This window comes from Argentina silus (genome assembly GCF_951799395.1).
Source record: "Argentina silus genome assembly, chromosome: 1".
Taxonomy (NCBI): Eukaryota; Metazoa; Chordata; class Actinopteri; order Argentiniformes; family Argentinidae; genus Argentina; species Argentina silus.
The window spans coordinates 32822718-32836924 of NC_139655.1; the positions used below are offsets into that span (position 1 = coordinate 32822718).

The window sequence follows — 14207 nt, forward strand, 5'->3', positions numbered from 1 at the left end:
ATGAGCATGATGTGGATTTGCGGGCAGATCTCAGGTTCTCAGATCCTTCCAGAGAGCATTGGGACTCTGGGGAGGTTGCACCACTCCTCAGGTTGACTCCCAGAATTCTTGCTAAGGCTGGAAGTATGATCTGAAGGGCTGTCTGGGTCACAACTTTGATAATCCTCAAGCATAGCATGGATAGCTGCTCGAACGTAAACTGTATTGAACAAAGGGAGGGTACTATTTTGGTCAATAAATTCTAGAGGTACTTTTCAAATTACACCCTATTCCTCATAAAGTCCATTACTTTGGACCAGTGACCTTTGTGTACTTTGTATATGATAACTATATGGTCACATCAAAGGTCCCACTTTCCCCATTTCTGTTGTCATGTTCTATTTAAACTAGAATCAAACATGATCAAATTAAAATACTCTGAAAGCGTCTTCATTCTTGATCCTACGCTTAAGAGTATTACTCAGTGAACATGGATGGACAAACTTACATTATTCTTCACTCCCTGTTGTATCACCCTCCACTGTCTGAAAAAATAAATACAAGATGAGAAAAATGTCTTTAAGTTGTTCCCCACACACTGGAGTGAATTCACAGTTACAAGATGATAGTACTTGGCTTGAAATTGAAGCAGGGGAGGCTGGTGGAGGCAGAAATCAGAGGACGCGCTCATTGTAATGCATGGAATGGAATGAGGAATGGTATCACATGTTAGATGCCATTCCTAATTCCATTCCATGTGTTACAATGAGCCCGTCGACCAATTTCTACCTCCATCAGCCTCCTCTGAATTGAAGCCAGTAACTTTCTTGTTATTGTACCGCCTCTCTAACCTGTAGGCTGCCCCTGCCACCTAGCTGGTTGTGTCATGTGAATACAAGGTTACTGAAAGACATGGGACATACTCATCGGTCAACACTTTCAGGAAGTTGATGAGCACTGGGGCAGAACCTATTGCCTCCACATGTGAGGTGATCGGATTCTTCTGGGCTTCCTTCTCCAGCCGCTCAATCACTGATCTCCTGCTCAGGACATCAGACTTGTTTCCTGTGGAGGAAGCTGTGGCATCACACAGAGAAACCTGAAGTTCAACATTTAGTTTGACCACTTTTTTCATGGTGTAAGGTGATGTTGGGTGTTTATCTACCAAATATAAAATGTACGGTATTGTCACTGACCATGAAACCTAGGTCCAAACATAGAACAATCTCTAACCTGCATCAATGTTATTGTCCATCTCTATTGAAATCTCTCTGCCACTGGACTTCATTTTAACCTAGATGACAACAGATTACAGGTTTCAGATTACAGACAGCAGCACATCATACAATGAAGTTACATGAATAGCTGATCCTAGATCTGCCTTCTTACCTCGCATGGCCCCTTCTTCTTGGCCTCCTGCTTCACCTGCTGAATCTCTGTCTCCTCCCCCTCATTCTCCCTCCCTTCCTTTTCATGATCGGGGTCATCAATCTCTTCCAAGCTCTGATGGACATGAGGAAAATGTCAATGTTATTCATGACTTATCAAACTATTTCCAAATAGGCCTCTGTAAATATCTGGCAAGCACATAATAAACAATACATTTTGGCCAACTGGACCAACTAGAATATTGACTAGGTAACCTCAGCTGTTGCGTTTTGCTTTTTAAATTGCGATCCCTTAAGGTCTAAAAACGTCATGTTTCTTATTGCTCAGTCATTACTTTCTTGATACAGCCTTTCTTAGCTTGTTTGGCCAATATCTGAGATGAAGAATAGGCTAATCATCTGTTATGCCATTTTTGTTTTACATTTTGCACTTGGTTTACGACGAAGTCAAACCGTTGCCTAAAAGGCCTCTATAAATAATCTGGTAAGCACATACACCTATCAATATTAGGTATATAACAGCCTTATAACAGGCCTATAACAGCCCTGTGACTTATAAAGGCTAGTCTATAGCTTACCTATAAAACCTGAAACTAATACATCAACCTGTCTTTAAACCAGTGAGAATTATGAATAGGTCTAAATCATATCAACTAACCAAATAGGCTACTTAGGCCTACTGATAATTTCTACTCAAAACATAAATCACTAGGCCTACCTTACTGTCACCTGACACTACTTGTTATTAAATACTAGTTACGCCCGTTGATTGTAGTATAGTTCTCTTGTAAAGACAGTAGAAAAAGCGCTGCATACGATGAATCGTATTTGAAGGAGTACCTATCCATGGTACTGAAACCTCGTTGATCGCAGACGCTGAACGAGACGGGCGCAATGACAATCCAACAATGGTCTATCTTGGTCGTCAATAAAAGTTGTATAGCAGACCACAAAGCGACTGTGGTCTGGAAAGAGACTAATCCGCTTTTAAGTGACATATGCATCAGCCTTTTGGAAGGTCTTTAGCCCCAAATGAATAGGCTACCTTTGAATTGCGGTACTCTGTAACGTTAACTTTAAAAGGGTATCCTAAATGATAAAAACGCCTGTCATATCCCTCTATGTTATTGATTCATGTCCATTTTGCTTACTTTTGCGGGACCTGCTTGTTCAGTGCTTTAATTCCTCACACTTCTAAACGTTTTGATTATTCTGTTTCGTTTCATATTCTTATCTGTGGCTGATGTGAAGACATGTGACGTCAATATCAATATCAATAATACCAATGCATAGCAAATTGGGAATTGTAGCCTAATTATTATTATTTATCAACCCTTTCTATTGCGAGGCAGTTATGCAGAACTTTACACTCTGAAGATGGTCTCTTGACCGAAACGTCAGTAATTATTAAACGGTGTGACTTTTGCAAGCAAGCAGTGTTGTCTGAAGAAGAAATAATCTAAGACCATATAGATTGAAGCCTATCCGATATCCGATCCTCTTAGATCGACCATGTGTTTGATTTGCGCAAGTTGGGTTGACAACTTAATTATTCAAACGATAGAATCTCTTACCATATCGTCTTCCATAGTCGAGTTTATGCCAGTACAGGTAACTCGTTTACATCAACCTCCCACTATGAACTATAACTCGCGACAGTAACAATGTGGGAGAGGCCAAGTGAAATCAATGGATGACGTCATAAACACTTCTTGCTGGTGGTGGTGGGGTGCGTCATTATCGTGGGTTAAACAACTTAAATGACCGTAAATTATCAACTACAGTCTGGATCGTGTGCACTTTTAAATGTAGATTTGGGAGATGAAGCTGGCAGTACCCCAAACTCACAAGAGATTGCTAAATAATATCATAACAGAATGAATCATGTGTTGTGACAATTGTACAAGGTACATTTAGCTGATGAATAAGCTATTGGCAAAGACTGTCCAGCTGCAGAGACAAGCAGCATAGACACATCTTGAGGCTCAGGGAATAGTCATGAATAGCTCCCTGGTGGTTATGATATCAGTCATTGTAGCTCCTACAAAAGTCTGATTTCTAGGTCTAATCCATCTCTTCTCCCCAAGCCTAGTCTCACTCATTCATCCTCTAGTTGGGTCCAGCCAAGACCATTCATATCTGCTGCTTACAGACAGTGCAATGAAATAATGGATGGACCTACCAACAGCAAGCTCAGTGGACTTGGCACAAAGAATGATCAAATTAAGTTGGCTAAATTTCTAGCATGATCACAGCATGACCATAGGATTATGGAACGCAGCCAGCAGCTACACAAGGAAGAGGTGCCTTTTTTTTCTCCTTTTTTTACACTCAGTGAGGCAGTATAGGCATTGAAAGAGGGGTACGGATGAAATGGGATGGCCATACAGAAAGGTTGGGGGTGGGTATCTCACCCTGGTCATTCTGGGAAAAGTACAAGTGTTGTGTTTTTGTATACAAGGAAAAAAGAGTCTTGGTTTAAGAGAGAACCCTAGACATGAAGCTGAGGGTCCCATTGAGTACAGTAGACCACCTCTCCAAAGAGCAAGATCGGTGATTTGTGACCTGCAAGAGTCGTATTATCTTTGTGAAATCACTTTGAGGGAAAAAGGGAAGTGTGTGTGTGTGTGTTTTGGGGCCCTTGCTTTCACTTAGAGTGCCTCTAGTCTTATAGTCGTCGTTTTTTTATTTTTTAGTTCATGCTATTTTTATTTCATTTTAACCATTTTGTTTCTTACCTTGCGTAAGTCTCTAAGGCCCTCTACAGTCCTCACCTGATCTTTACAATTTGACCTTCCATGGCTGTCATACTTTTATTATCCTCCTTTGTTTTGATCTTGTGTTTTTATTTTCTCCCTCTGTATTTATTCAAACTTCCTGCAAACCGCATTGTGTTCCACCTGTGTTTGAAATGGGCTATAGAAATAAAGTTTGATGATTTCCCTTCTTGTGAAATATGGTATGTAGTGTCCTATTTTGAATATCCTTTTTTTTTCCTGGAAATTGGGCATCTTCAATGACGGTGACAGACAATATATGGGTGGACCCACCTTTTAAAACAAGACATGAGCGCTCCAGAGCTTGGAATGTGTCGTGGTGTGGGGCTTTGTCCACTAGAGGTCCTCACACACCCAATCTATCGGTGAAACTGAAAATAACACATACAGATTCTGTACATTGATATTTTAGTCATTCAGCAGACACACTTATCCAGAGGCACTTACATACATGCTCTAATCCAAAAATTACAAACCATTTATTCATCAATTTCATATATTGTTATTTTTTATAGAAGCAAGCAGCGCTCTTTATCCTTTCTTCTCCATGTATTTACCTATTTAGCATTTTCAAAAGGACTTTTTGCTTTTTTTCTTCCCACATAGAGCACAGAAATCATAGGGTTGACATTCTTCAACAGTCCCACCTAGTTAACAGTTCATGCCACTATCTCTAAACGTGTCATGAGCAACTTCTTATCTCGTTCACATCTGTAGTGATGCTTACTGTCCACTTTACCAAGTTCCATTGTCCTCCAAGACCTGCTGAATTTCCTCTTCACTTCAGTTGATCTGAGCTTACAGGAGGCTTATCCGATTAAAGAATACATTAATTCCTCATTATGATATTATTATAAGTCATATCAGGCAAGTTCATTTGACAGGTACATTAGCTTAAGTATTCATAGTATTGAAGCAGGAAACAGCATGGTACAGGTATAGCTTAGTTTTGGTGTGAATCTTTCCATGCACATCTGTGTGTGTGTGTGTATGTGTGTGTGTGTGTGTGTGTGTGTGTGTGTGTGTGTGTGTGTGCGTGCGCGTGTGTATTCATCTCCAGCGGATGCCCAGCAGATGGCAGCTGAGGGCCCAGAGCTTCAGACCGGTGCCATCATCACTGCCAGCTCTTGAACACACAGCCTGAGCACAGTCCCTGAGAGCAGGGGAGGACAGGACGGGAGGGGAGGAGAGGAGAGGAGAGGGGGAAGGAGAGGAGGAGAGATGAGAGGGAAGGAGAGGAGGAGAGATGAGTCATACTGTACAATCTTATGACCTTGTGCGTCAGCAGCCTTTCAACCAGTTGTACACCAAAGCTAAGTGGGCTTCACTCAAGGTCATGATGTATTTGGTCACCAAATACAAAAGTTTCCATCAGACCCAGACTTTCGGGCCTGACCAAGGGCCAAGCAGTCAAATACTGGGTCAAGACACATCGGGCTCTATTTTAATGGCGTAGAAACAGTCTTGGCGCAAACGCAGGCGGTGGCGATGGCGCTAGGGGGGTGTGTCTGAAATATGAGTGCTATTTTCAAGGCCAGAATTGTTCAGCGCACCTGATGACCTGCTCATTGTCATGAACACGCCTCTATGACCACTACTCCACCCACCTGAGCACAGGCGAGACAGTGCTTCGGTGCTGTGGTCATTTCACCCGTTTACCGACGACCCAAATTGCCCAAACGCCTCGCGTGGAAAATAGAGCCCATAATGTCAAACGCTCCAAAGTATCTGACTTGACTTGTTAACTTAATTTCACTTGTACAGTTGTTAGTAGTGCATATTGGACTATTCCATTGGCGCCATTGTACCGGGCAAAGTAAAATCAAGTGCAGACCAAGTATTTGATGTATGATATTTGTCACTGACTTGTAGTAACCGCCGGTGGAGAGTTCAGAAGCTGGGGTCACCGTGCAGTAGAGGGTGGTGTATGCTCCTTCGGCTGGCGTCTTCACCAATAAACTGAACTGCTTGAAGACCATCTGTAGGGGGCGCTTCATGTGTCTCATCAGGTCGGAGTTGACGACACCTGGGTCCACGGCATATGCAGTTACACCTAGATCTGTTAGAGATAGTATGGCTCAGTTGGTACATGGTAAGGCGCTAAGCAATGCTTTTCGGTTGTAGATTCAATTCCTGTTGGGACCATATACAGTGCCCTGCATAAAGTAATGGGACAGTGAAGCCTTTTGAAATGCACTCGAGCAGACAAGGTGTTTCTGTACACTTCAGAATATGTTCTGCTGCTGCCATTAGCAGTTACAATCATCAGTTACGACAAGTTAGTAAGTGTTAGTGGCACCTCTACATGCCCAAACCTAATGTTTCACAGATGAGGTGGTGTGCTGTAAATCTTGGGCAGATTCTTTTTTCTCCAAACTTTTCTCTAGTACATGATAATATTCATCTTATCTGTCCACAATACCTTTTTCCAGACCTCTGCAGGCTTTTTAGGTACTTTTTAGCAAACTGTAACCTGACCATCCTTTTTGAGGATAACTAGTGGTTTGAACCTTGCAGTGTAGCCTCTGTGGTTTGGCTGGTGAGGTGTTCTGCGGATGGTAGTCTCTGACATGTTGACGCCTACCTCCTAGAGAGTGTTCCTGATCTGTGGGACAGTTGTTTTGGAGTTTTTCTTAATTATGGTGAGCATTCTTCGGTCATCCACTGTGGAAGTCTTCCTTGGCTATATTTCTGATCGTTTCTTTTCTGATTGTTGACTAACCCTTGACTTTCATCGAAAACCTCTTTGGTCCTCATGTTGACAGACGCCAATAGCAAACTCCAAAAGCAAATCCAAAAGCTAGAATCGATACTACACATTGACACCTCTCTTATGTCTGCACAAATGATGGGACGGAACACACCTGACTTACCAGAAACACCTGTCAAGCCAATTGTCCCATTACCTTTGGGTAATAGAGGCGCTATGCATAAAAAGTGTTGAAATTTCTGAATGGTGAAACCAATATGTACACAAATACCATCAAAGAAATAAAAGCTGAGAATCTCTACTTTAACTTCATATCAATTGTTTGACTTAAAATCCAACATTTTGGAGTGTAGAGCCAAAAGAAGATAAAACGCTTCACTGTTCCTTTACTTGCGCAGGGCAATGTACTGTACATATAAAAATGTATACTCAATCACTATAGGCCTATAAGCGGCTTTGGATTAAAGCGTCCGCTAACTGGTATATAGAGAGAGAGTTAAGTACATGCTGTAAACAGTATACTGTTGTAGAAGGGTTTACAAACACTAAGAGGGGTGTGATGAAGTGATGGCTTTAATGAGGCCTTGCTTTGGAGGGCGTCAGTGAATTATCCATGTCCACTTTTATTTTTATTTTCTTTACAAATGAGGGCTCTATTTCCCTAGCCCGGAGTGATAGTGGTTTAGACATGAGACTCTCACACTTGCACACGCTTAGATCCATTCTCCATGCCACTGAGTAAACACACATGCATACACACATGCAAACACACACACACACACACACACACACACACACACACACACACGCACACCCTTACCCTCGGTCCTCTTGGCCAGTTCTCTAGTGAAGAGTATGTTAGCCAGCTTGCTCTGAACGTAGGCCCTGACAGGGTGATAGTCCTTCTTACTGTTGAGGTCGTCAAATTGGATCTTGCCCATGAAGTGAGTCAGTGAGGAGACAGTGATGACCCGGGAGGGGGCCGAGTGCTTCAGCAGGTCCAATAGGAGGAAAGTTAGGAAGAAGTGACCTGGGAGAAGAGGGGTTTACAGTAAAGAAATGGCCACAGGTTTCATTCGGTCAACTGATTGATTGATTGATTGATTGTTTGATTGCATAGGGTTTGAGAGCAAATATCTACACACGTACACTACACCATATTGTCTCTTTTCATGATACAAGATAGAGAAAAAAAAAAAAAAAAACGCTTTGTAGCGGATAAAAGTATCAAGAATGTGAAATCGCTGTGAAGTCGTGTCTTTGCAGTAACATGCGCGGCAATAGCACACACGCATACATGGACTCAGGTTTCAAGCCACGCTTGGCCTACTCTGTCCTGTCTTCCCTCTTAACTCTCTCCCTCACTAACGTCCTACTGTCTCAATACATGTGAAAAGGACACATACCAAAAAACAAAACAAAACAAAAGTTACAAAAATGAGCCTATATCGCATCTACATGTCTGTTCGGCCGGTCTGTAACTATCTATGACTAAACCGTACAAGATGTGTGTACCGTCGAAATAAGAGTTCATTGATTCATACGATTGTGAGTGTGTGGTGTGTGGACTCAAACCCAGGTGGTTGACGCCAAACTGCATCTCGTAGCCATCAACGGTTGTAGAGTAGGGGCAGATGGCCACTCCCGCGTTGTTGATCAGGAAGTGAAGCGTCTTTTGATCTGGAGGACAAATGAGTTCACACATCTTTATCAGAAATGTGAGTGCACAGTGTTTTGGTATTTATTGTCCCTGAGTTAAATTGTTGCGTAATCTGTGTTGTAGCTAATCTAATGTGTGTTAGTGTATGTGATATAATCCACTGCTGTTGTGTGTGTGTGCGTGTGCGTGTGTGTGTGTGTGTGTGTACGCACGCGTGTGTGTCTGTGTATGCGTGCCTATTGTGTGTGTATAACTCGTACCGTTATAGATGTTCTCTGCAAATTCGCAGATGGACTTGGTGTTAGCGAGATCCAGTTTCATGGCGACAACCTTGGCCCCTTCCACCTCCCTGGTGATGTCTCTGACAGCTTGTTCTGCCTTCACCATGTCTCTGCACGCCAAGATGACATGTGCACCTGGGGACAGAGACACCAGGGCTCACACTGTGTGTCTGTGTGTGTCTATGTGTGCGTGCGTGCATGTGTGTGTTTGTCTGTGCCTAACCTTGTTTCTAACCTTACACAGCCTATCCCAAATTGATGAAGGAATTTCAACATTCCACATTTGAAGAGAGCTAGGAGTGTCAAGCAGTAGACATACGATTCAGAATTCATATTCTATTCATCATATAAAGAATCGTATCCACACAGCTCACAGAGGCAGTACAGAATAATAGGAAGACAACAAAAACAGTATTGCAGTATACAGTAAAGTATATAGTATATTGACTTGCATTTTGCAGTATAATGCAAAAGACTTCATGAAGAAGAAAAACAGGACGCCCTCCAGAACATGTTGAACTTGTTGAAGTTGAATTATTCTTGATTCGATCAAACAACAACATTGAAAGAAAAAAAAAAACAGAAAAACAACAAATGAAGCATCATCCAGAAAGAAAGGTTTTCTGACAACGCTCATGTTCTGTATGACGACTGTAGAAGTAACTGTGATATACATCTCAGAATGTTCATCTCTTTCAGTGCCACAGTATGCAGGGGAGGCTGGTGGAGGTAGAAATCAGAGGACGGGCTCATTGTAATGCATTCCATGCCATGCATTACAAAGAGCCCATCCTCCGATTTCTACCTCCACCAGCCTCCCCTGACTGTATGCTACCTCTCAGCTTGCCACCGACCTCTCTTGGCCAGGTCTCTGGCCGTCTCTTTGCCGATGCCACTGTTTGCTCCCGTCACGATGGCTGTTTTCCCATCCAGACGAACGTCAGATGACCAGTTTTTCGCTACGATGGACCTGGGTGGGTGAGGGAGTCATATGTTGTAAAGAAAAATCACTGAAGTATGATGTGAATATGTTGTGATACTCCAAAATAGATTCAAAACATTCCCTTGGATTTGAGCCCTTCTTTGTTTTTGTTTTTCCTGGGTCAATTATGCATTGTAGAAGGAGGAGAATGACTCAATCCTAACAATGCAATGTCTTAGACTATTATTCATATGTTAAGGTAACAGCGTTGTTTCTCTTTTCACTGGAACACTAATTTCTTCATTAAAAGCCTAATCAGATATCTTTACTTGTCGAGGCTAAAGGAGTCTTCTTACCTGAAGGCCTCCATTGATGTCTTTATGAAAGGTCTTGTATCCTCTGGAGAGATCAGAAATCCTCTCACTTCCAGTTTCAGAACTCACAAGCGACTGTCACATGAAGATGTGGAAGAGAGCATGCAGAGTGTGTGTGTGTGTGTGTGTGTGTGTGTGTGTGTGTGTGTGTGTGTGTGTGTGTGTGTGTGTGTGTGTGTGTGTGTGTACTATAAGTCATATGCTAAAAAGTCTTCTTTCTTCTAAATAGTCATAACTAATTGATTCATCAAGTGTGTCAGAGAACAAGGTTATCCATTAACAAAATATATCTGGGTCTAATTTCTGATAACAAGAATCATGGACAGCCCAACAACGATACTTGTATACGGTCACGTCTTGGGAGTAGGGCCCTGGGTTTTTTCTGACCACAGGAAACCAAGAAAAACTCCGGGCCCTAGTTATGAAGTGAAAGAGTGAAATGGGAGCCTCATACTTTCATACAAATATGGTTTGACAAACTAAGTATTGTTGTATATTATTGTAGAAGGAATATTTCTGTAAAAGACAATGAACAGATATCAACTCTTCACTTGACAGTCAGTACTGTAATACGCCTTCTTGTGCTTGAGGCATTCAAGCTAAATTCACCTCAGGTGAAATCCACACCCTCTTAAACGGCAGGTGAAAATATTGCTGTTTCAGCGTTTTGTCTGTGAGGAGTTTCCGGTAGTTTCCAGAGAGGCCCTCGACAGCACCTGTAGCTTAAGGTGGATGTCCCCAGACCATCTGATATGAGTAGGGTAACATTGTCTATAGACACTCATGGGTAAAGAGGCACTTCACCACTTTCTAATCTCACATTCATTATGGCCAGCACCATACTAGTGTCTACATACTGTATGTGAAAAAAACATTACAAGTAATGGGACAGTGAAGCATGTTTTCTTCTTTTGGCTCTACACTCCAAAAGTTTGGATTTGACATCTCAGCTTTGATTTGATGTTATTTGTGTACATATTGGTTTCACCATTCAGAAATTACAACACTTTTTATGCCGAGTCCCCCTATTTCAGGGTACCCAAAAGTAATGGGACAATTGGTGTTTCTGGTAAGTCAGGTGTGTTCCGTCACATCATTTGTACAGGCATAAGAGAGCCGCCAATGTCTAGTATTGATTCTAGGCCACTCATAGCGTATCTCTTTACAATGTTGAGTGGCATGGCCTCATAGTATTGATGGATTATCCAGTTGATGATGATGTGTCGGCAATAACATTCTCTAGTACTGTAACATGATGATGTCATTGTTTTGTCCCCCCACTGTTGCAAGGGGGCTCATTGACGTTACACCCGGACACAACTCTGCCAAATACTGCACCCACCATGGTGTCCTTCACCTGGCTGCCCCACCAGTCAGGCATGGTGCAGGTGGCATGGTCCAAGGAGAGCCTGGTCCCAGGAGAGCCTGCTGCAGGATGCCAGCAATGGGGCCTCTGGCTGAAGACAAGAGAAAACACACAGCCCCGGGTCAACTAAGGTAAGGACTGTAAAATATGGCACAGCAAGAGGTGTGAATTTACATTTTAAATAGCTTAATAATGATCCATAATCGAATGGGTTCTGTCACAATGTGGGGTTGTGAATTCACAATGTACTATGTTCACTTGTAAAGCAGACACTATTAGAGCAGTTGAACTTCGAAGTGCAATCTCATAAATTGTGATTGTCCTCATCAAACACTGAAAGTTGCACCTGTTTTTTTAAGGGGTACGGTTGATACTCACTGGAGACACGTCCCCAGCCGGTGACTTAGCAGTGACTTAGCAGTGACTTAGCAGGACAGAAGACAGGGACCAGACAGAATGAGTCACTAAAGGTCAAGCCTCCAGCTTGATCAGGGCAATGCCATTACTGCAGGAGACACACAGACAAGAGTCAGCATGACATGGCAAAATAGACTGCTAATTAGGAGTTAGCATTGAGGGTTAATGCTCACTAAGATATTGTGTTTGAAATATGCCTGTTTGAGTAAAGATTACTGATTAAAAACAGGAATTGTTAGTGAATCTCTTTATAGTTAATCTGTGTAGACTGACTAGTCCAATTCACCAATGAAGCTCAATTCTCAAATGGCATCAAGTCATTACTTTTGATGATGTCTGTTATGTTGTGTCAACTCCATGACAGTACAGCAGAAATACTTCCCATGTACTGTACTCTGTGTACTGTACTCTATGTACTGTACTCTATGTACTGTACAGTATGTATTGATAAAGGTGAGAGTTACCTCCCAGGGCCAGCTGTTGACCTCATCTCCCCGTACCACTCTGGTCACCACAGGAGGGAAGATGGGCAGGCCGCACCCTAGGCTGTGGGACACATACTGGATTACACACTCAGAACGCTAACATTTAACCTCAGTCTACCGGGGTTAGTGAGTCACATTACTGTCCATACCTGTAAAATAGTTCAGTCTTATTTTTACGTTCAGGTCGGTGAATGCACACTTAATGTTCATCAAGTTCAATACAAGTCATTTCTTGTGGATGTCATTTGTACAAAATGTCAATGGTACTTTTAGGTTCAGCAGTTTTGACATTTTATGAAAGCACTTTGTTGCTTTGTGGGTTAAGTAATCTGCCACTATCCTCATTGAATATAAAAGAGTAGTATGTTGTCAATAATCCTTTCCGCTAGCAACAAGAACAGCCAGGACCACAAACTTCATCATGTCTGTATCTTCAAACGTCTCTTCATAGTAATGAGGCATTTCTACGGTACTGTGTATGAGAACAAAACAATGATCAAATTCTGGGAAATTCTCCATGAGCCCTTCCAGAAAATCTAACTGAGGGGAAATACAATTGCCCATGTCCTTTTTCCATTCCCTTTGCAGTGTAATATTAACTTAATACTGGTTAGGATAAACACATGTGTAGTGACAAAACGTTCCCATAGTCTTTGACCAAAGCAGAATGTTTCATGTATTTGAGTATACCAATACTTGGTGGCCTAATATTAGAATGAAATACAGTATGGTACAGTTCAAAACAGGCAAGAGTACAGTTGTTTTTGTGTACTTTTGTTATTGTGAAATATGTGTACATTGTACTGTACATATTGTATGATTCAATTTAATATGATATTCTGTATCAGTGTGGTAATGTTATTTTACTCCCTGCAAGTGACAAGGTCATGGTCCTAAATCATTTTTTGTGATACAAGGTGATGCATCAAATTTGAGATACTCCTTATGTTTTACACCTTGTCCATTCTGTTTATGATACTAATATAATTAGTAAGCAGTTCCACCTCACTGTAGTCAGTAAGAAATAACTCTAGGCACTGCACTGTGGTCTTGTTAGTCCCGTACTAGGCGAATGTTATTGTCCCTTGGCTGACTCATTGTGTTTCTCCTTTGCCCAGAGAGACTGCCGGAACACTGATGGATCCTGAGACGTTCACGGTGTGGTCAGCTTTGGCTCCAGCATGGGCTGCAACTACCCCAAGAAGCCCTCCATCTTCACCCGCGTCAGCGCCTACATTCCCTGGATCAACAACATGAGTGCAACCCCACACCATCAGTCCCTCCAACACATCTTCCACAATAATGTGGATACATGGATACAATAATGTGGATACATGGATACAATAATGTGGATACATCTTCCACAATAATTTCCTCACTTCCACTAACAGGTCCTCTAAGTGGGTAGGCTATACTGTATGTTTTGCAGTACAGTGATCAGTTCTATCAATGACCTATGTGATACTCATACCAAATATACCAAAGATCATCTATTTTTCACTCTGTATTTACATAAATTTGATGTACAGAATGAATCTCGCAGTGTTAATATAAGACATGGAAAGTATGACTTTATAATCTTGCATTTGTTTAGATGGTAGAGCTCCAGAAGGTTTCCAGTGAAGGATATAAACTCTCCCTGAGTTTCTCAAAACGTAGAGGTCAAATGGAGAGACGAAAGAAGGATGATACTGAAGGATACTGTGTGTGTGTGTGTGTGTGTGTGTGTGTGTGCGTGTGCGTGTGTGTGTATTTCTGAGTCACTGACTGAGTTCGGTCTGAGTTCAATCTGCTCAGGTCTGGTAACGAGCCTGCAAAGAGACCTGACTTCGAGGGAGAAGCGGCCTT

At 42.0% G+C, this 14207-nt stretch overlaps 1 protein-coding gene across 1 annotated transcript; it reads right to left on the bottom strand.

The window, feature by feature from the left end:
- Positions 1 to 4845: 4845 nt before the first annotated feature.
- Positions 4846 to 10087, bottom strand: LOC310816885 (retinol dehydrogenase 12; the record flags this gene model as incomplete). The annotated part of the gene is made up of 7 exons (XM_083687222.1): positions 4846 to 5297; positions 6011 to 6203; positions 7675 to 7884; positions 8430 to 8534; positions 8775 to 8930; positions 9650 to 9765; positions 10074 to 10087. 7 exons carry the CDS (start codon positions 10085 to 10087, stop codon positions 5195 to 5197), a joined length of 897 nt encoding a protein of 298 aa, XP_083543348.1. The 3' UTR covers positions 4846 to 5194.
- Positions 10088 to 14207: the final 4120 nt, after the last annotated feature.